General features: G+C 44.3%; 1 protein-coding gene across 1 annotated transcript; it reads right to left on the reverse strand.

The window, feature by feature from the left end:
• Positions 1-3,581: 3,581 nt before the first annotated feature.
• dusp3a (dual specificity phosphatase 3a) lies at positions 3,582-18,954 on the reverse strand. Its single transcript, XM_083932483.1, has 3 exons — positions 18,746-18,954; positions 8,662-8,894; positions 3,582-3,852 (listed from the first exon to the last, which is right to left on the reverse strand). Exons 1-3 carry the CDS (start codon positions 18,931-18,933, stop codon positions 3,623-3,625), a joined length of 651 nt encoding a protein of 216 aa, XP_083788609.1. The 5' UTR covers positions 18,934-18,954; the 3' UTR covers positions 3,582-3,622.
• Between the last annotated feature and the right edge of the window lie 4,682 nt (positions 18,955-23,636).

Genomic DNA, 23,636 nt, shown 5'->3' on the forward strand with positions numbered 1-23,636 from the left:
AGCAGGTCAACGTGTACAAAGACAGACTTTATATACAGCTGAGATCTAACGGACAGATCAGTTCATCTGTGGCTCAGAATCAGGGCTAATTCCTCACCATCTTAAATGGGACTAATATGCCATGAACTCTGGGTAAATTAAGCGCTTTTTAAACTTAAAACACTTGACTGTTTACTCCAGTTGGAATTGTTTGTCTTCTGGAAGATTTTCAACAGTTATAAGGAGATTTTATTGTGAAAAAATAAGCAAAAAGCAGTAGCGTAAAATCTCAGATGCTCAGAAACGTTGCGATTACAAACGTTCATTTCCCGACATTGTTAGCAAAGCACAAATGATTTCCTCGTTTTTGGTCGTTGGGTGCCACCTTAGCTCAGAGTTAGACGGAATAACTTTTGAGTTTTCCATTTTGTGAAATCTAAAAGTACTCGCACACACCACGGACGAGTGTTAAACATGTTTGTGAAGCCCCAGTGACTGAACAGCTCTCCCTTGGTGGAGAGTCTGCAGCCTGCCGAGGAGGTCATGCTTCGTTCCTCAGCAGGGAGGGTGTGGCATCGGCCGCCAAAGAACCGGTTATATATTAGATCTGACACCACGTGCATACGCTAACTATTTCTCGTTTGTCAACATTGCAAGATAAGGCATGGCTTTGGTGGAGGTCTGTGCTCCCAGAGTGCCCTTCCAGAGTGAAATCGGTGTTCTGCAGTTAAAACCATGGCATTGAAATGCAAAGTGCAGTTGGAGGATGAATCGGTTCTCGTGCAAAATGACATTAATCTCCACAGAAAACTCCTGTCGAGACAGAAAGAGCTGTGAATGTTTTCGCAGAGACAGATGAAAGCGGGTGACGGGATGAGTATGTATCCTTGGGACGTGATGACGCGTGCGGCCATTCGCAGGATAATCCGTATCCATCTTATGCTGCCACCTGCATCCTGCTGTTTATTATGAAGAAATAAACTACAAATGGAAACGGCACAACATTAGTAAACACAATGATTACATGCCCCCGCTCAGGGAAAGGAAAAAAAAAACCCTAAGCAAAGTTTTTTTGCACAATTGTGATAAGAAACATCACAACATCTCACATGTACATTATATTTCTGAATATGAATGTACATGTGACCAACCGTGGAACAGAAAGAATGATGCCATATACAAATATAACATGATATATAAGACATACCGACGACACCTACACGTTATAGACACATTGCTCATACATTCATATATGTCAACACTTAAATATGTATATACAGTATACATGTATATATTCATATGTATACAGATATATCAAAGGAGGAATAAATAGTGCCATTAATGCGGTGAGACAACCTAGTTTCCGCTCTCCTCTCTAGTGAGACGACTGCCGTCCTGGATTCATGCTAGCGTGCCCCGAGGCCGCTCGTTCAGGAGGAATGGGATCGGATGTGTGGGACGGAGAGGTCGTCCGGCTCACAAAACCTCCGGAGGAGTGACCTGTTGCAGGTTTTAAAAACACTCTGTCGTCGCCGTCGCCGTCCTTTCTGGCACTAGGTCTTAGTTTACAGTATTACGCAAAGTAATAAACACTTTCAATGTCTGTATTCGTTGAACTACTTCTGCCTATATGCAACAACTACAGCCTGGATACTCATATTTAGATGTGATTACATTCTATATATCTGATGGGGGTATTGACATATATTGCAATGCTTTAATACATACAAACAAAAAGATTGTGATTCGACCCTGTGTGTGTGCATGACGTCAGGCATAGTTGAATTACCGTATGACACACACACACATACACACACTTGGGAGCGAGACATGTTGTGTATGGACCTCTGATGACACAGTGGTGTTGGATACTGACTGAATGGGGGTGTCAGGGAAGTGGCAGTGGACGACTCTCTGGCGTGATGACGTGTGGGACTTTCTGCTGAAAGAGTGGGTGGTGTCCTCCCTCCCCCCTGGTGACGCTCGGGACGGTTCGAACTAAAGGCCTCTAGTTTGAGGGTGCTGAAAACTGGCTTTGAACACTGATCTGATCCACTGATCTACTGTCTACGACTGATCTCTTTCCCTCTTTTGTTGAAGAACCTCGGGCTACGTCCGCACTACGCCGGCTACATTTGGAAGATGCATATTTTCTTTTATTTTAGCCTTTCGTCCACACTAATCTGGAGTTTTTCTCTTCCATTTATTACCAAAATAGTTATTCGACTGATAGTTATTTGAGCTGTAACTGCAATATTGCAATAATCCGACGAGCAACCACCGCGTTTTTAGCCGACAGATAAAAAGGTTACAGGCAAGCTCAGGATGCTTTCAGGTACAGTATTGAGTGCAGGACATCTGCGTTTTGGCAGCGTTCAGAGCCCAAAACACAATCACTGTAGTCCCGGGTGTGAAACTCTCAAGGTAAAGTGAAGCTGGAGACGTTACGTGGCCTGTGTACAGTAACTGAACAACACGGAGCTTAAACTTACCGACGGAACTCGTGAAAACCTTAAATACCTGCCTTTAACGCACAAACTGAACCGGCAGAGCGTAGAAGATGGTGCGTAAAAATGACATTTTGTCCTTCAGTCCTGCTCTACGGATAACTTCAAATGCACGTCACTCTCATTACTTGGTAAAAAGAGAAGAAATCCAGTAAACGAGCTCATTTGAAGGTGCTTTGTAATCAGCCCAGTGTCCATCAGACACTGATTGAGCTCAATGACAAACAAAAAGCATTGGTCACATCAGCAGCTCCATATGTGCTGCGACATGAATCACCCGCACAGCAGCTCGTTATTTTTAATGAGCTCGACCTTTCGCCACCGTGCGACACTGCCGCCGTCAAACTAGAGGCCCGGGGAGTGGAGGAGGAGAGCGACGACTGAAGTGCTGCGTTGAGCTACAGCTCTCAGTTGAGCTTCAGCTCGCGTTGAGCGTGAATCATCTGCTTGTGCGTTAAATACCTGCCCCGAGAGGTGGCAGATAATTACGGATTCTATGGATTCAGAGGGACTCTTTTCAGTTCTCATGGAATGTTTGGGATTTTCCTCCATCCATTCACGTGTTTTGTCTGCGTCGCATCACCTGTGGCCGTCCACTTCTAAATATCTAAGAGCTCATTTGGACTTTACGGAGTCGGCGCTCCTGCTCGGCGGAGACTTCCGTGACATTCCCGGCAGTGGAAAACTATGGAATGATTGTGCTATAATCTTCTATTTAAGGAAATCTTTAAAAATCAGGATCAGGGCAAACTTTTTCACCTTCTCGACTCGTGGGCGGGGATTGAAGGAATGTTTTAAAAGGTGCTGCTTTTCGGGTTGCAGCGAGAGAGTTTTAAAAAGGGGGGTGGGGTGGAGGGGGGTTGAGATCGCACTCTTTGTTGATCTGGCAGATGTCCCCTTTAAAGAGCAGCGGTGACAGACATGAACCAATATCAGAAATGTGTGAGATTGTGTGTGTGTGTGCATGAGGAATAAGTATCTACACAGGTAAATGCATGTATGTTTGTGTTTCCAAATACCCCTTGGTGTGTCGGATGGGTGCTGGTTTGGTCAGGGTGGGGTCGGAGAGCAGCTGAGAGAGAGAGAGAGAGAGGCATGATGGGAGAAAGGCAGGGCAGAGGGTCCTGTCCTGCGTTTCATTTGGTCTTTAGTTTGCCCACCTCCCCGTTCAGCTTGCCCTCCTTCGCCAGCTTCTCGTTGAGTTGGCACAGTTGGCGAAGGAAGCCGTCGTTGGGGCCGATTTCTCTCTTATGCCTCACGGTGGCCACCGCCAGCCGGGCATCCATTTTGTGGCGCAGCATGAGGTAAGCGACAACCATGGTGGGGGAGCGGCTGTAGCCTTCTCTGCAGTGTACGTACACTTTCCCTGGAGGACACAAACAGAGAATAGAACAATGAGGTGAGTGCTGCTGTGTGCGCGAGTGTGTTGCAGAAAAACACATAAGCCACAGAGAAATGCTGAGTCTTATCAGAAGTCAGTTTAAAAGGAAACAGCTGAAAGCATTCTCCAATATCTATATTTTACTGTTAATACATCTCATCTCATCTTCATCCTCTTATCCGGGGTCAGTCGCGGGGGCAGCAGCATTAACAGGGGACCCCAAACTTCCCTTTCCCGGGCCACATTAACCAGCTCTAACTGGGGGATCCTGAGGCGTTCCCAGGCCAGTGTGGAGATCTAATCTCTCCACCTGGTCCTGGGTCTTCCCCGAGGCCTCCTCCCAGCTGGACGTGCCTGGAACACCTCCCTAGGGAGGCGCCCAGGGTTCATCCTTACTAGATGATCCTGAACCACCTCAACTGGCTCCTTTCAACGCAAAGGAGCAGCGGCTCTACTCCGAGTTCCTCACGGATGCTGAACTTCTCCCCCTCTCTCTAAGGGAGACTCCAGCCACATCACGCAAGAACACAAAACAACAAAATCAGCTCCAAGCCCATTGGTTCATCCTGAACTTTTGATTCTTTAAAAAACAAATTTATCTTTTTGACTGTTTGTTAGGGACTATTTTCTGTGGCAGATTGCTCCACATTCGGTGCTCGAGTGAGCATTTGGAGTAGATACTGTTGTGAAGCCAAAACATCCGGATCGCCCCCTGGTGGCCGGCTGCAGTATAGGGCGTAAGTCCCGCCCCCTTCATGTTAACAGATGGGACATAAACCAAACAAATCCTGCCTATTTATTAATACTAAAGATGGTTTCATTCTGCCTTTTTCGTAGCAGTTAGATCAGAGTTTCTGGTTCAAATCTTGATTCTCACAGTTGTTTCTTGCTCTGGACAGTATCCGGGCTGCTAGCTATAAAAAGTAATTTACGTTAGATCGATCCACTTTTTATCGTTCAGGCCCTGATAGTTCACATGAAAATCAAAGTACAGAAAATTTGTTCTGTCAAATGCAGTACGTTCTGTGTTCTTGGTCATGTTAGCAATGAGGGAAATAGAAATCTTCTTCTTCTGTCTTTGCAACAGTAACACCAACAGCTGTCTGTTTGCCCTTTAAAAAAACACACACACAGAAATGTTTCATCTTGAGGCGACTTTTTAGGCCCAGGAAGAAGAAACAAATTAAAAAAGAAAAACAAAGAAGTGGCTGGGGAACAACATATGCTGCGATCAAAGTCGCCTCGCCAAGCATCTTCTGTGCCAGGAGGAGATGCAAATTACAAGACGTGACCTCTGCTGCAGACTCGGCAAAGTCAGTCATCTTTCCTGCACCCACACCCTGCTTCAAGAGACACACACACGTGCACGCTCTCTGCACTGCATTTTCCATTTTCATGTCCAATCCGAGCACGAATCACAACTTGTTTGCCTTCTAAGATGCATCTCTCTCCGACTTACACTTTCCCTTCCTGACAGGCCAAAAGACGCCCCCATGAGAAATCTTGACTTGGCGAGCGTCACAGAGCAGATGATGTGCCGGGCTCGGGTCAGATCTGCAGACTCTGCACTTTATTTGAAACCCGACACCTCTCTGTGTCCCTCTAGGTATTGCCCCAACATCTCTACTCCTCTCCTCTCCTTTCCTCTCCTCTCCTCTCCTCTCGTTTCCTCTCCTCTCCTTTCCTCCCCTCCTCTCCCCTCCTCTCCTCTCCTCTCCTCTCGTTTCCTCTCCTCTCCTCTCCTTTCCTCCCCTCCTCTCCTCTCGTTTCCTCTCCTCTCCTCTCCTTTCCTCCCCTCCTCTCCTCTCCTCTCCTCTCCTCTCCTCTCCGTAGCATAATCTCCCTTCAACCCTCTCCTCTGTACTTTCCCCCAGAACAAGTCCTCTGCCAATGAAACGACCTCTTCAATACCTAATCACCCAGGCTGCCACCGATCAATGTCCATTCTACTGTATCCTCTTGTTGGACACACAGGATCTCTGGCTCACCACTTCACTCACTCTCTCTGCGGCCGTCACCTCTTATCTGATATTTGAACGCGGAGAAAAATTTAATTTTCAAACTGAAATGTTTGAATTTAATATTTGCAACAGACAACTTCAAGTAGGGGATTTCTATAAAGGGTTCCTTCTCTACCAGGGGAGGTACTGGGCCCTCGTCGCAGAGGTCAGGTTCAGCTCCAACCCTGGGCCCTTTGCTGCATGCCGCCCCCCAGATGACTCATTTATCTTTCTTGTTCTCCTCCTCTCTCTTTTTTTTGTCTCATTACATCGCACAAATTCACTCCCTGGCTCCTGTCCTAACTAAAACACCATTTTGTCTAAAACTTGTTGTTCACTTCTGAGTAAAATCCACTCTGAACATTCATTCATTCATTCATCTTCAACCACTTGTCCCTGTCGGAGTCACGGGGGGCTGGAGCCGATCCCAGCTGACATCGGGCGTGAGGCGGGGTCCACCCTGGACAGGACGCCAGTCTATCACAGGACACATAGAGACGAACAGAGACAGACAACCATTCACACCTACGGGTGATTTAGAGTCATCAATGAACCGAACACCTGCACGTCTTTGGACTGTGGGAGGAAACCGGAGAACCCGGAGAAAACCCACGCAGAGTCCACACAGTTGGGTTCCAGCGGGGATTCAAACCAGAAACCCTCTTGCTGTGAGGCGACAGTGCTGACCACCACACCAAAATTAACTTTTTGTTATTTGGCAGACCTGCATTTTTAACGTTAATTAGCTACAGCTGAGTAGTTTAACGCAGGTACTTGTCATCATATAGCAACTGTAATTAACTAGACTAGACCTACAGGTTGGTGAGATGTTGTTGGACTACAGAAGTTATAATTTAAATCACATCATTTTATCTTTCGTGTGTTAAAACAAATCTATTATTTCAGCTTGAATGTGCTGAGAGTTTTGCTGATATTCAGATGAAAGTGTGCAGTGTGAGCTCGTAACACGCAGTAACCTCATGTCTTCAATATGGCGGTCATGTCGGAGCGACGCAGTGCTCCTGTTCCTCATTAAAACCCCCGACCTATGACCCTTTTCAGAGCTCGCAGCGAGAGGGTCATGAAATGTCGACCATAATGTTGCACATGTCACAGTGTCAAACTACGGCGGTTCGATGCATCGGGCAGAGGTGGGACGCTCGGCTCCGCAGTCCTTCACTCCTGATTTACACAGCGTCGTCGAACCAAACTGCCTGGGAATTAAGATGCTGCGCTGTGCCCGAGGGCTGTCAATAAATCCATGCTATAAAAAATAACAGTGCTCGGGACTAATTAAACACATCCCTCATGTGCTGCAACAAATTAACCAAATTTAGAGATCTGGGGTCGATCGCTCCTTCAGTCGACATCCTGCTCTCCAAAATGCTGCGCAAAAGTTGAGTCAGTACAGAAAACGCCGGACTGCGGCCCCATTATGAGACGATGGACCCCGCAGACAAGAGGAAGACCTCAACATCTGTCCAGCTGGGGAGCAAGACAGAGACTTTGTGATACTTCCACCTTTTCTGTCTTTTTGTGGTTGTTTTGTGTCTTTGTGATTGTTGTGTCTCTTTGTGGTTGTTGTGTCTCTTTGTGGTTGTTTTGTGTCTCTTTGTGATTGTTTTGTGACTTTTTGTGGTTATTTTGAGTCTTTTTGTGGTTATTATGTGTTTCTTTTTAGTTGTTTAGTGTCTCTTTGTGATTGTTGTGTCTCTTTATGGTTGTTGTGTGTCTTTGTGGTTGTTTTGTGTCTCTTTGTGATTGTTTTGTGACTTTTTGTGGTTATTATGTGTTTCTTTGTAGTTGTTAAGTGTCTCTTTGTGATTATTTTGTGTGTTTTTGTAAATGTTTTTGTCTCTTTTTGGTTGTTTTGTGTCTCTTTTTAGTTGTTTAGTGTCTCTTTGTGGTTATTTTGTGTCTCTTTGTCGTTGTTTAGTGTCTCTTTATGGTTATTTTGTGTCTCTTTGAGGTTGTTTTGTGTCTCTTTGTGGTTGTTTTGTGTCTCTTTGTAGTCATTATGTCTTTGTGGTCGTTTTGCATCTCTTCATGGTCGGCTTGTGTCTCTTCGAGTGACGCAGGTTTGCAGGTGAAGGTCAGGGAGCCCCCTGGGTCTGTACCTAGTGTTTCTGTTCAGTATTCGATCCATGAACCTGACCTTGTAGTTACATCAAATGGCTCCTTTAAGCCTCAACTCATTAGTGATTTCTGCATTTTGACCATTACTATGACTACTGTAGGACAAGAACGAGGTGTATTTGATGCTACAGATGTGTTATGCATGGAACATTTTGACATGATCTGATAATGGAAAATGGAGCAGGGCTCAGGAGTGTGTCAGATTTAGCCTGAGATGCTCATCATTACCTCCTGTGTTCAATTTAAGATCCACGGCAAAGAGGCGTACTGGGAGTGAATCGTTACAAGACGCCTTAAATCTGGTCTCCTCTGTTAGACGAGCAACAAGAGGAGCTTGTTTTCGTGTCTCAACTTGTGCAGACAAATTACTTTCAAGTGAGAGCTACTGAAGTGAGAACAACACCGTGTTCCTCTTTGATCGTCTCTACCTTTGAGGGCTTTTGTTGAGGCATAAACTCTCAGTTCTCTTTGGGGTTTAGGTGCGTTTGCACATACTGATAACAAGGGATACAACATTTTCTGCCAGTATCTGACAACCGGTAATTTGCATGCTCCTTTTGGCCACACTAATACTAATTATTACTGCAGCACCATCGTCAGTCTACTTTCAGTGGAGGCTCACATCCCCGCGTCTCTATCCACCTCAACATTAACTCACCTTTGCCATTGTTGTGTGCTAGGGCCTTGTCGATAAAATCAGCCCCCTCCTCAAAGAAGGCACTGAGGTTGAACTGCTGCGTGTCGTTTGCCTGGATACCGTGGTACGTGATGCCCGTGCCGGCGTAGAAGTCCACGCTGGTGTTGACATGCATGAAGGAGGTGCCCTCCGCCACGTTGAGGACGTGCGTCACTCCGAGTTTCTGCAGACGCATCGCATTCTGGGCCACGAACCTGAGTGGGGCGGGATGAGATCCGGGGTCAGAGCAGGAAAATGTAATAACTGTATCACTTTAGCAGGTTACTGACACCAGTAAAAAACGTAGAGAGTGCTTCTGTAGATGGGAAATAACATGGAATGATGAGTTTAGAGCAGCAGAACAAGACAAATAACAGCACACACAACCACAGCGAAGGAGCGCCTCAGCACAATTTATTTTAAAGTGATATTTTGACAATGTGGGTGGCATCACGACCACGCTGCATTTTAGTGAACACTGCACTGGCAGCATCACTCTTGATACACAGCCAAACACTGTATACATAATAATATATGATATCAGCCGGGAGCTGTAGACGCACTTTCACTTTACCTTTGTTAAACATGCTGTTGCTTTAAAACTGGCCTCAGATATACACGCTATTCCAAACTGTGGAGCAAAACTAATCAGGGATGTGGAAGATTTTCAGTTTAAAAATTAAAAAAAGGCTTAACTTTGTCAATGTTGACATTACGTGTCGGGGTGTGTTTGTGTGTGTGGGTGTGTGTTTGTGTGTGTGTGTGTGTTGTTACCAGGTGTCTAATCAACCAGCCAGAATAAAACGTTGCCGTTTTGACCGGGAAAAATGAAGACGTAAATAAGTGTAATTTTTGGCTCAGCACCCCGAGCAGTTGGAGGTTCGGTGCCTTGCTCAGCAGCACCCCGGCAGTGCCCAGGAGATGAACTGGCACCTCTCCAGCCACCAGTCCACGCTCCATTCATGGTCCACACAGGGACTCGAACTGGCTCCCAGCCGAGTCACCTATGGACTGAGCTACTGCCACCCCTTCTCTTCTAAAGTGATACAATGACGATTTTGTAAGAGACATAGTATTTTGAAAGCATGTTATGAGAGGGTAAATAAAAGCTGTGTACAGAGAGAAGAATGGAGCTTTGAAACAAATTAAAAAGGACCAAAGAAAGACGGAGAAAGAGTAAAAAGTGTGGAAATCTTCAAGCAGGAGGAGAGACAGAAAGAAAGTGTCACATCCATCTTTATCTACTTATATCTACCCCCCCCCCCACACACACACACACACACACACACACACACACACACACACACACACACACACACACACACACACACACACACACACACACACACACACACACACACACACACACACACACACACACACACACACACACACACACACACACTCTACTGTACCTTGTAAGAAATACAATACTGCATATAAGGCCTGTACAGCAAACAAACCAATAACAAAGTAATCCGGGGCCCTGGCTGCTGCAGCGCGGCTGGCTCCACGCCTGTGTCCACTGATGCGATCCATTCTGGCCGACGGCACTGCCCCATTGATTCTGGATAAAACGCCTCTTTTGTATATGTTGTATTGAAGTGTTATTGAACGGTTAGTGTCACTAATTAGCTGTGCTGAATGTACCCTCAACAAAAAGCTGCAGCAGACGGTTGCTGCACGGCTGATACAGACACAAGTCACGACGGAAGAACGGAAGAAACTCCACGTGTACGTGCCGGTAACGTTCGTCTTTTCCCCTCCAGTGTGTATTTGTTCCATTGGGAGTTTGCTTTTGCGTTGCTGAGCGCCTCGTGTTTTTTCCGCTCGGTGCAACTCGTGTTTTTTTCCCAGCAGCGCCCTGAACGTCCTTACCCCCCAAAAAATGACTGTATACGTTGAATAGTCATTTCACGCTGTTAAATAGAACAGTCTGTTTGAGTTTTTTGAGTTATTGCCAATCGTCCTGCTCTCTTGTTTGGATGGGTGGATGCGTTGGAACGAACAGAGTTGCAAAAACTTCAACTTCATGCGAAGGAGAAGAAGAAGAAGAAGAAGAAGAAGAAGAAGAAGAAGAAGGAGGAGAAGGAGGAGGAGGAGGAGAAGGAGAAGAAGAAGAAGGAGGAGGAGGAGGAGGAGAAGGAGAAGAAGAAGAAGAAGAAGAAGAAGAAGGAGAAGAAGAAGAAGAATTCCCTTATTAGTCCCGCAACGGGGAAATTCGAATTTTTCACTCTATTATTATTAAAGAGTCCGTGGTTGTCCAGCAGGAATTATAAAAAGCCAACTGCAAAAGTTCTCAGGGCATCACTTTGTCCAAAATTGATGAATTTGTTTGTTTTTTTTAGGGTGATGACGTAAAATGTGACATTTGAAACGTCATTCGAGTAAAAAACTGTATTTGGTACAGCCCTACCTGTGTATTCATATCGTTTTAAATACTACAAAAGCTAAAAGTGTCTATTCGCTTTACTCTTTATCAGACCGAAGAAATGGTAAATCTTCATGAAACATGCTCACTCTGACGGCACCGGGTGCTTTTATTGTCGTATCTGCTCACAGTCAATATATAAGGCTGGTGGGGCGAGGCTAGGTGACCCTGCACAGCTCCCTGGAGGAGGTGGCTGCAAAGCTCCTTCTGCAAGAACTAATAATAAAAAATAAAAAAAATCCTCCCTGCCACCATTTTGCTTTACGACCACTGGAGGACAGACGGAGCAGCCCATCGGTTTGTGTGTCAGCTGCAGGGCAGAGAGGAGTTCCTATTAGTCCCCTCTTGCATTAGGAATATGTCCGTATGTGCATCTGTGATTGAGTAAATGCTCACATGTACAGTACGAGCACTTAAAACAAAAGCGCATCTGTGTGGAAGGAGACTCGAGCGGCGCCGTGTTTCACCGCACACGATGCAGAGGCACAGTGTGGATGGAGCGAGTTCACAGCCTCCCTTCCTCTTCACCTGCCCTGTCCCAGCCTCCTCCACCCTGGGATCTGCAGTCCCACAGCATCCATTATTAAAGACCGGCTTCACAAAGAGCCGAAGTGTTCCCTCAAAGCAAACAAACCACACCTTTAAGTGTGTCTCCCGAGCTGCACACATAGTGGTTTCATAGTGCTGACTCTGACTGATGTGAAACAGTAGAGTAAGGGCTTTGAGTTCTGGAAAACACACTAATAATCCATCTACGGCACCGGAAAATTTTACTGACAAGCAAAATAACGATTAGTACGTACTAAGTGTCTGGAATCTCAATGTGCTGCTCATTTGCTTGTGTCTGGAAGAAGTGAATGAGGAATTTCAGACACAGCCTCACTGAATTATACCTTTTCCATTTTAAATGAATGCTAAATTAGCCACAAATAGAGTTAATTACTTGAAATCTGACGCTTTTTCCACCTCAGATGTTAACATCAGCAGGTCAGTAAACATCATGGGTTTATGAGATTTTACTCTCATGCGTCCCAGAGGAACAATCCTATATATAAGTCTGTCCTGGTTGTTGCTTTAAAGTATAGATCGCAGCCTTAAATTAGGTTGGGGGCCGAATTCCCAACCAAGGTATCCCATGATATGAAACGTTAATGAATATGTTCAAGGACAAAACGTCTTTTACTCATTTTTAATCATGAACTGGGATCCAATAAGTGTGTGAAACAAAGCACCACACACACACACACACACACACACACACACACGCACACGCACACGCACACGCACACGCACACGCACATCGGGTCTGTACAGTGTGACCGTTTTGATCATATTTGCTATAAAAGATGTAAAAATGTGATAGGTTGCTTAGGACGCGTGTGTCTCTTTAAGACAGAGGAGCAATGCATCAAGGGAAATGTATTTTAAAGTATAAACTGACCACGTCAACGCAACTATTAAAAAACATTTTCCCGAACATGAGCGTGTTGTCAAAGACGTTTTGTCACGATGGATTTTTATAGCAAAAATGAAAAGGTACTTCTCCGTACTCTGTGGCACGTCTTCACGCCTGCATGTCGACGACTCGAGTTCAGAAATAAAATATTCACATTTAGAAGAGAATGTATCGGCACGTTCGGCACCAGAGCAACTCCGACGAGGCAGGTTGTTGCCTGTGACTCTGTCTCATCCAAGTGGAAAACGTACAGTTTTAACCCACAGCGACTGAAAACTTTTTTCTCTGCTTGTGTACGGCGAAGCCACAAAGTCAATGTTTGGTACATAAAGACCCCCGTCAGTAACAGGGAATCAGATTTTTAAAAAGGGGACAACGCTGCCGAGCACATCCTCTGTATCGGCCGATACCAGATACCGATCTGATCCTACTGTTGAATGAATGATCCGTACTTTTATCCGTACTTTGTCATGTGAGTGAAGGCATCAGGCTAGACATAAACATTTAGCCTTGTTAAAAAGGTAACAATGAACACATATATAAATGTACCTATTACTACATATCAACAAATAACAAAGTGAACATTAGCAGTGAAAATAACTAAACAACACTTCCATGTAAAGTGCACCGCAAACATTAATTTTTCATTCATTCATCTTCAACCGCTTGTCCCTGTCGGGGTCGCGGGGGGCTGGAGCCGATCCCAGCTGACATCGGGCGTGAGGTGGGGTACACCCTGGACAGGACGCCAGTCTATCACAGGGCACATAGAGACGAACAGAGACAGACAACCATTCACACCTACGGGTGATTTAGAGTCATCAATGAACCGAACACCTGCACGTCTTTGGACTGTGGGAGGAAACCGGAGAACCCGGAGAAAACCCACGCAGACACGGAGAGAACATGCAAACTCCACACAGAAGGGCCCCAGCCGGGATTCGAACCAGGAACCCTCTGCACTGCAAACAGATATTTTAAAATGTAATATAAACCCTAACTGATGTTGCAAACAGAACTGAAGTGATAGATCACTGTGACTGTATTGCTGTGCAAGATATTAATAAAAAAGAAATGACTGGATCAGAATCATCCATCCGATCCAGCTAATTAGTCAATATCGGAGCCGATATCTCTACTTTTAGGAACGTGCATCCGGCCAAAACATAGATAAATGATAGATAAGAGTGAATTAACAGACAAATGGATAGATTTATTTCACTTTACGTTTGTTAAACATGTCCATTCTATGTTCATATACAACGTCCTCTTGATTATATATTTGCATAAAACAAGTTTTCGCCCACGCTACTACTTTTATTGTTGTGCCACTACATTTATTTAAGTGCTAGCATCAGTGCTAGCACTTAAAGAAATAAGCCCTGTGTACACTGCGTTTGTTTGATGTGATTTTCCCCGGCCCTGCAACACGATTGTAAAACAGGGTGCAACTAATACACGGAATCCATCAGCAGGAAGGCCTAAGTGGGTCCCAGTGGTGGAAACAGTGGACAAGGTGCAGACTTTCATCAACAATCGATACCAGCTCGCCCGGCCTGAGCCATTTGTGATATCACATTGCATTACACTGCCCTCCGGACTCCTGTGATACACTTAAGTGATGAGACATCTGACTAATTACAGCACCAGACCGTATGGCCCCTGATAAGAGATGTTACTGTAAAGGAATTACAAAAGAACACAATGCCTTCATTCCAAATCAAAAGTCTCTCATTCAAAAGAAGCAGAGTCTCTTTCAAGCCCACGGCGCTGTCCAATCAGCCGAGCACACGCAGCTGCCAGCGCTCTGTTTGGAGACTTGGCCCGGCTGCGTTGGCATAGTCAGATTGATTTTGTTTGTGGCACGGAGGGAACAGTAATGTGCTTGTATCCTTCCACTGCTCTCCTGGCAGAGACTGACCGGGGTCAAATGATGTGAGGCTGCGCAGATACATGCACGTTTCTCAGGACATCCTTCCACGGATCTGTTTCTCCACCGCGAATCCATAAAAGTGAAAGCTGATATTACATTACAGCAGGGCCAAATGTATTTGAACATCACACTTCCAGTCACTGAGTTTTTTCCCCATCTTGTTCCGATAAATTTGACACTGGACACCTGAAATGATTTCTGATAGTTGTGCGATTTAGGATGTTTTGCAGTTAATGGTTAGAGATCTGGAAGGTTGCGGAAGACGTCTTCCCACTAAACATCAACAACAACATGTTGCTTTAGCTGCTGTGGTTTGGGTGGTAGAGCAGGTTGGCCAATATTTGGAGGGTCAGCGATTCAATCCCTTCCCTGCCTTGATCACCACCCACCTTGCCTCGTCTGAATGCTGTTTGTCTGAGGTGGTTGTCGGAGGGGCCGTAGGCATTGAATGGCGGCCATGAGCGGCCTAGAGAAGTGCCGTGTTATTATTATTTTAGAAGTAGTCTAAAATTGTCCAAATTTGATGTTGAAGAGCATTTACTTCCGACCACATTTGGACTATAAATAGCCCTTATAAAGGAGGTCCACATTGGATGATGGTAAACGTCTAAAAAAGACGTCACCTTCAGTGGACCAAAGTTTGACATCCAAAATGACAGAAAATCTGCCACTCTGACTTCACATTGAGCAGTGGGATTTGTTATGTATTTAACAAAGAATTTCATTTGTTATACTGATGCACATACTCTTTTCACAAGCCCAAAAACTGTTGAGCTGTCGGACATTAGCAACAGGTGCTAATGTGAGCACAGAAGCTGATTGGTGAGTCTGTCACACTATGGGTATGCATGTATGTATGTATGTATGTGTGCAGGCTCTTTCAGTTACAACGTGAAACTGATTTTTGTTATATGTAAATGCTCAGCACGGATCTTGTTCACAATTTTAAAAACAAAAAAGTAATAAAGCCGAAGAATCAGCGGCAAAATCCTGATCACATTTTCTAAACTCCCAAATATCAACACCAGTATCAGCCTCAAACATCCAACATCACTTGGGTTATGGATAATATAAAGATAGGTAAACAAACATAAGATTCTGAAACAAGGACACTTGAATAGAAGCTTCGACTTACAGTCACTTAGTTTGTTTATCTCATCATGAAGGCACACAATATTTCTCATGCATACATGTCTGTGCAGGAAGTACCAGGAACTGGGTTTACTGTAACACGGAGCTGTAAATTCATAAAGAGTTGGCATGTTCATTACAGAGTCAATAGCATCCAGTCGACCAACAACCATGGATTTATGGCTTGCCATCTGCCACATCATATACAGTATATACACACTGACTGTACGTATGCATGGGTTTGTGTGCTCAGCACTTTCCGCTGCTCCTCTGTGCTCACTGATCGCCCACTTTCTGATCGGCTCTGGTTATGGATTGGATTTCCCCATTCATTCACAGTTTCACACCTGGAAACCAACCGACTATGAGGTGAATCGTGACCATAAGACAAACTTGGAAAAGTGGAAGAAAAGGCAAAGGTACTTGATTGTTTACATAGCGATCTGAGGGTTCAGTGGTAGCAGCCATAGACAGTAAAACAATAATGGAGCCACCGTGAGGACTCACGTTTCAATGGTGCTACCCTACGCCATACGCTAAATAGGGAAACTTTTACCAGCAGGTGAGCAGCCGTTCGTCATGCAGTGACACAGTGAGAGCTGAAAATAGTCAGTTTCCCTGAAGTTAGCAGCTAGCTAGCTATCTTGTTGAGGTGTAACCACCTGGTTGAGACATTTTCAGTCGACTAAAACATTACAATAATCTCTGATTAAGCAAAAAACACACACTGAGAGGGTCGAGGACTGAGAACAGTAACGCAGATAAGACCTAAAAACAAGTTAATGTTGCATTGCTACACCTCCAGCCTAACTTCACAGGTGGCTGTGTAGCCCCGCCCTAAATCATCCCGTGCTTTCTGGTCTATTTGACTCTAAATGGGACCATCATTTACTAAAAGAACACGATGCTGTAGTGAAGAAGACTTGAAACTAAGGATTGAGACCATAAACTCTTTAGGAAAATGTTTACTGAGGGAATAAATCAAGTGAGAAGTTAAGGCTCATTTTCTCATTGACTTCTATACAAATACACTTCTTTTCGTAACCAGTGGAGTCGCCCCCTGCTGGACATTAGAGAGCATGCAGCCTTAAAGCACTTCACCATTGGCCCTGACACTGACACTTCACCATGGGCCCTGACACTGACACTTCTTGTCATTGCAGCATAGTAAGACTAAATTAGGTCTCTTTTATATTACTTTGGCAAAATGGCACGCAATCAATGAAAAACTGATGCTTTGTGGCATAAAGAATGCAATATTAGTGTCCTGGTGTCCAAATATATATATATATATATATATATATATATATATATATATATATATATATATATATATATATATATATATATTTGTATCATATATGACAATAAGAAGCAAAAAAACAACTCACAACTGAGAAGCTAAAAAATTATATTTGACATTTTGACTTTTATTGAAACGATAATTTATCAAAACAGTAACATGTTTGTATTCTGTCCATACACAAATTTAATAAGCAACTAACTGTTTCCTCTTTATAAAAAAAATTAAACGGCATTTCTCTGGCTTGCAGCAAGTCAGCAGACTCACATTGATGTCACTGATGCCTAAAGGTATCTTCTGTTTATTACCATGACAACCGATTGATGTTATAAAGGCGTCAAATGCTTTAAAAAAACGTGTTGACACGAGTTACTAACAGGAGCATCTCCCCACTCACGACTACAGGATTCACGCGCTCCTTCTCCACCATTGGCCCTGACACTGACACTTCTTGTCATTGCAGCATAGTAAGACTAAATTAGGTCTCTTTTATATTACTTTGGCAAAATGGCAATCAATGACAAACTGATGCTTTGTGGCATAAAGAATGCAATATTAGTGTCCTGGTGTCCAAAACAAGAATATATAGTTGTTTTTTGTATCACACACGACAATAAAAATCAAAAAAACACTCACAACTGAGAAGCTAAACAATTATATTTGACATTTTTGACGTGTGATTTATCAAAATGGTAACATATTTCTATTCTGTCCATACACAAATTGAATAAGCAACTAACTGTTTCCTCTTTAGACAAATTAAAAGGCATTTCTCTGGCTTGCAGTCAGTCAGCAGCCTCACATTGATGTCACTGATGCCTAAAGGTATCTTCTGTTTATTACCATGACAACCGATTGATGTTATAAAGGCGTCAAATGCTTTTAAAAAAACGTGTTGACACGAGTTACTAACAGGAGCATCTCCCCACTCACGACTACAGGATTCACGCGCTCCTTCTTCTCCCTCTTTGTTCTGCAGAGACGCGCGAGACCGCCTGTTGTTTTCATTTTGAGCAGTTTATGAATGGAGATTAAAGCTCCTTCTTTTGGAAAGACACATACATATAGAAATGCTGTTGCAGCCCAGCTGTGAATAGAGAGCGGGGAGGGGTCCGGCGGAGACGTGATGGCACGGCAGTGGCGCTGATGATGGAGGATTCATTGAGTAAATCACACACACACACACACAGGGGCTTTGTGTCCTTTCATACGTCAAACCCGGGCGCGTGAGGTGTGCATTTAAAGGGGAACGTGATCATACCTCCAAAATATCATCATTAGTAGTTTATGCAATTACACTGTTACATAATATATCTATATATCTATGTATGTACATCTATGTGCACCTGTCGGGCTGCTGCAGAACAATAACACAATTTGTTGACAACAGCCTGTCGCTTCCTCCATGATGATAGACACCAAAAATAACACGCCCGCCCAGTGCGCGTGTGTGTGTGCGTGTGTTCCTGTGTGTGTGTGTGCGAGCATGCCTGTGTGTGTGTGTTGCATTGTTTTACACACTTATTGGATCACATTTCATGATTAAAATGAAAAAAAAGGACAGTTTTGTCCTTCAAAATATTCATTATCGTATCATATCATGGGGAATTCGGCCCCAACCTAATTTATTTCATGTGTGTGTGTGTGTGTGCGTGTGTGTGCATGCGACACTGTTGTCATTGTCGCGTCTGCACGGGGATGATGGGGGCGCGAGCACCTTATAATAATTAAAGGGGGGGGGGGGGTAAAAGAGCCGTCTTACCTGTGGGAGTGAAACCATAACAACCAGATGAAAGGGCTTAAAGGACTCACGCGTTACCGATGTATATTCGGGGGAAGACCTCGTTGAAGTGCTGTGTCGGTAAACTGTAGAAGCCGCTGCCGTTGGACAGCAGCTCGTTGAGGTGTTGGACCGTCACCTCGCCGCCGGGAGCCGCCGGGGCGTCCTCCTCCGCCGGCTGAGGCTGCTGCTGTTTGGACGGACTCAGGTGTTTCTTCATGGCTCTTCTTCTTCTTCTTCTTCTTCTCTTTTTCTTCTTCTTCTTCCTCACACCACTGTTAGATGACTGCCGGCTCCAGACTCGTGAGCGTCGCCCGGTTATTCAGCTGCATTTTTACCTGCGCACGTGAGTCGTGCGCGCGAGCTGTGTCTGCAAGGTGTCTGTCTGACGATGATGTGGCGGGAGAGGGTTTTTTTTTTCCATGTGTTATTATTTATTTATTTAACAGCTTCTTCCGTCGACGGCAAGGTAGGGAGAGTTCCGGAGGGTAGTTCCGGTTAAATCTTTCAAAATAAAATACGACCACTTCGATTCAAAGAAATAATAAAAAAATGCCTTTATTTTTAAGGGGAAATCTATTTTTTCACTATTATTATTTCATTCTATGTTACACACACACAGGCCCGAAATACACACATGCAATTAATGGAGAGATGTCAGAGCGAGGGGGCTGCCAATCGCCGAGCAATTGGGGGTTCGGTGCCTTGCTCAACAGCACCTCGTCAGTGCCCAGGAGATGAACTGACACCTCTCCAGCCACCAGTCCACGCTCCATTTATGGTCCACACAGGGACTCGAACCAGCAACCCTATGGTTCCCAGCTGAGTCACCTATGGACTGAGCTACTGCCGCCCCAATCTATTCAATTCAATTCAATCCAATTTTACTTACAGTGCCAAATCATGACACCAGTTATCTCAAGACACTTTACAGAAACAGAAGAAGAAGAAGGAGAAGAAGAAGGAGAAGCATCTTTGGATGTAATTGTAATAGAAAATAAAAATACAGTAGATGATACAATATTTGACTGAAGGTAAAAAACAAAGACCTCTTAGAATAATATAAATGAGAAAATGTGTTTGATATAAAAACTTTGTCTAAAGAAAGGTAAAATGATCATATATGTACGATTTTAAATAAATAATTATGCAACAATCACGTGTGTGTTTGGGAGTCATATTGGAAATAAGGGTGAGGATGCAAAAGCTTTTGAGAATACCCTCAACAGCTTTAATGTTTTAATTGGACATAAACTAGATTTTTTTTAACTTTATCATCAACAGTCATTCTGAAAAGACTGCAGAAGGCATTGCTCTTACTTTGAAGACGACATCGTGCAACTTCCGGTTTTATTCTGCCTGACCGTGGCCGTCTTGACGCTGCTGCCTCTCTCCACCACTATCTCCAGCAGACACACCCCACCGGCAGTCAGACACTCCGGAGACGGGAGCCGAGGAGGACGGCGGTGACAAGGGAGGATAGCGTGCTGCCTTCAGGTGCTGCTCGTAAAATCCTAAAATTAGGCCTCCCCTCACATTGTGGCTGGGTTCCATGACAAAAACAGGTGGTATCATAAATACCCACGAGTCCCTGCTTTACAGATGAGCTGCTGGTGGATGATGTGTGCACATGTGACTACAGTTTGGATGTTTTCTACACAACAAGTGGTCGAATTGCTTTTTCTTTTAGATTTCCATCCTTGTTGCATTGGACTATGCCAGGGGTGGGCAATTCTGGTCCTGGAGAGCCACTTTCCTGCATGTTTTAGGTTTCTCCCTACCCTAACACACCTGAGTCTAACAATAATCAAACTGTGAAGAGCTTCAGCTGCTTGATTATGAGCACATCATTAGACTCAGGTGTGTTGGAGCAGAGAGAAACCTAAAACATGCAGGACAGTGGCTCTCCAGGACTGGAGTTGCCCACCCCTGAACTATGCAATAAGCTCAGTTTATGATTGATACATGTATTTGTTTAGCCCCTTTATTGGTCAGTTATCAGTCTGAAGATTTGCAGAGCAGGTCCTGTTTCTTTCCCCTCCAGTCTTATCAGCTACCAGGGGTGTCAAACATATGGCCCGAGGGCCAGAACCGGCCCGCTGAAGGGGTCCAATGCACGGGGAAGTGTGAAAATTGTAGAGAACTCTTTAATTCCAGTTTTTAAATATTCCTGTTTGTCCACCGTCACCATCAAACTAACGGACGACGATGGATTGTTTCGGCTTGTCTGTTTTCAACATGGCCGCCAGGTCACAGATGTTCTAGTTTTACAGCTGAGGAGCGCAATGAAATGTGTTTTTAACAACATTTTAAGCCAGAAATATGCAACACAGCACCAGAATCTCACTTCATATGTGATCTAGTTTCATCAGAGTTGCATGAGCCTGGTTTGTGGCGATGGACAGACCTCATTTGCATAACAATGACAACATATGTACTACTACTTTTGCATCTGCCCGCGTCCTGTCATATCAATGCAACACAGATTAAATGCATGTGAGATTCCAGAACTTGGATTTCTGATCAAACTGATTTCCTGAGGTGATATATAAACACACATGAGGAGGTTTGGAGCGTGCATCGTTTTGCTGTAATATTTAAAACCACTAGATGGAGCCACATCTCCATCCAATCAACACAGTGATACCACAAACGTTTGAAAGTGTATTTTTCTAGAAGGGACAGTGAAATCACGATGATGCACACAGTGAAAAATGAGTAAGAAATGAATAAAAATCACACTGAGCTGTATTTAACGTATCATGCAACAGAGTAAGGGGCTTAAATCCTCCACTTAGGGAGTGAAAGCTGCTTTCCTCTATAACATGGGTGTCAAAGTGATCCAGTAAAGGGCCGCTGTGGCTGCAGGTTTTCATTCCAACCAATCAAAAACACACCTGGTCCAACAAATCAACTGTGTGCAGACAGTTCAGGTGATTGTGTAAGTCGAGTCAGGTGTGTTCTTGCTTGGTTGGAATGAAAACCTGCAGCCACACGGCCCTTTACTGGATCACTTTGACACCCCTGCTCTATAACCAGGGGCACAGATCGGGGGTGGGGGCGCAGGGGACATGTCCCCCTCAATATTTAAAGCATGTGCATCTGATTATTATATATAAGATGACATGAAACAAGTAGGCCTTGCAGAGCCTCTCTTTGAGGCACGGGCAAGACCCCCCCCCCCCCCCCACACACACACACACACACACACACCCACCTTCCTAAAAAAAAGTGAACACCCCAAAATCCATGGTATCGTTTGCACACTGCCTGTAATCCAGTGAATGAGAGGTTTATAAAGTAGGTTAATGAGTCAAAACAAAGGAGCATTCATTCGTGTGTGACCTGCAAAAGACTGAGCTCGTCCAGTGAAAGAGTGTTTGCTGATGCCGATTAAAAAAGTTATTTCAAGTGGATCAACTACACGCAAATATAACACTTTATGGACTATATGAGCCTTTTGTTTCCTGATGTGCTGAATTAATTTGTGGGGGTCCTCAGTCCTGGAGTGGGTCAGCTGTCGGTCCACTGTAAATCCCCCTGAGACGTTTGAATGTGAAACACGTTCGTTTGGTTTCGACTTGACTCGAATGCTCTTGACCCACTTCACTTAAAGCCCCATGCCAGTCATCATTTTTGTGTTTCCATGGCAATGTAAGGAGATCCAGTGCAATACCATGGCAACAACAGATCTTGTGGAGCAAAATATGAGCTCCCTGTTGCGCACACACCTGTATCTGTGTGCGCGCGCGTGCTTCATTGTAACACAGGCCCGCATTTAGCATTTTTGATCGGGAATGAAAGCAACATGACAGTTCCGCACAAATGATGCTTTAATTTAAAGTAGCAAGCCACAGTAAAGTGTGGCATATCCACACACAGTTCCTAAAATACATTATTCCATTCATATATTTATATTTCAATAGATCAATTGTCCAATTAAGACCAATCATAGTTTAGCAAACATAACTACAGGCTTGCCAAACGTCTTCAGTAGACTTTACACAGGGGCTGCAGTGATGTCGTCTTTTTAGCCTTTCCAGAACCAAAAACAGACGAGCAAAAGTGTTAAAAGTTGATTAAACAGTGTATTTTTCTGCTTATGCATTAAAGTCAAGTCAGTTTTATTGATATAGCCTAACAGGCCCATCACACATCACAAATGGCTTTACAATCTCTCACAGCGTAAACTGCAATCCAGCTAATTAGCTTGCTACATACTTAACCGAGTGCTACTTTCAAAGCCAGTGAGCATATCAACTCCATATTGTGGGGTCGCAGCTTATGTTTCAAAAAATGCTTTACTTCTAGCACTTCGGCTGTGTTCAAGCTGGTCCAGGTTTAAGCTAACGTTAGCTCGGACCTGGAAAGGTTACACTCCAGCAGCGCTCGCTAACGTTACCTAAGATAGCGCTACATTTGCCAAACTCATCTCTGAGTCCTTATCCCAAAAGCCTTTTCCCTCTTATAACATTTAAAATGAAAACATACTGTTTAAAAAATAAAACAACAATTATATTATTCTTCATCATCTAGAAGTAGGCTAGCTCTGCAGGGGGTCATCCCTATGTATTTAATTCATGATTTTGGTACAGCTAGAGGTAACGGTTAGAGTAAGGGTGAGGGGCAGGGTTAGGGGGGAGGGTTAGGGTCTACATAAGCCTATTTGCCGAGGAATTTGGCACTGATTGTGGAAAAAATAACAGACCGGGGAACATAGGACCCTTTCTGTGAACAGCGGGGAACAGCGGACCTTTTGTTCCTCGGTCACCTACGTACAAAACGGGGAACATAGGACCCGATGACATAGGACCCGGGGACATAGGACCCGGGGACATAGGACCCGGGGAACATAGGTACGCTCCCGCTCTGCAATGCAAGGGTTACAGTAACAATGCTCTTTCTTTATTGTCTTCTTCTTCA

Source organism: Echiichthys vipera, assembly GCF_963691815.1.
Source record: "Echiichthys vipera genome assembly, chromosome: 18".
In the NCBI taxonomy this organism is placed as follows: domain Eukaryota; kingdom Metazoa; phylum Chordata; class Actinopteri; order Perciformes; family Trachinidae; genus Echiichthys; species Echiichthys vipera.

Bases quoted from the DNA above. Each gene is read 5' to 3' on its own strand.
- dusp3a (XM_083932483.1), bottom strand. From the start codon at position 18,933: ATGAAGAAACACCTGAGTCCGTCCAAACAGCAGCAGCCTCAGCCGGCG. The intron at 8,895-18,745 runs GTGAGTCCTTTA...CGCCCCACTCAG, and splicing joins CGAATATACATCGGTAACGC to GTTCGTGGCCCAGAATGCGA. The intron at 3,853-8,661 runs GTGAGTTAATGT...TGTGTCCTCCAG, and splicing joins AGCACACAACAATGGCAAAG to GGAAAGTGTACGTACACTGC.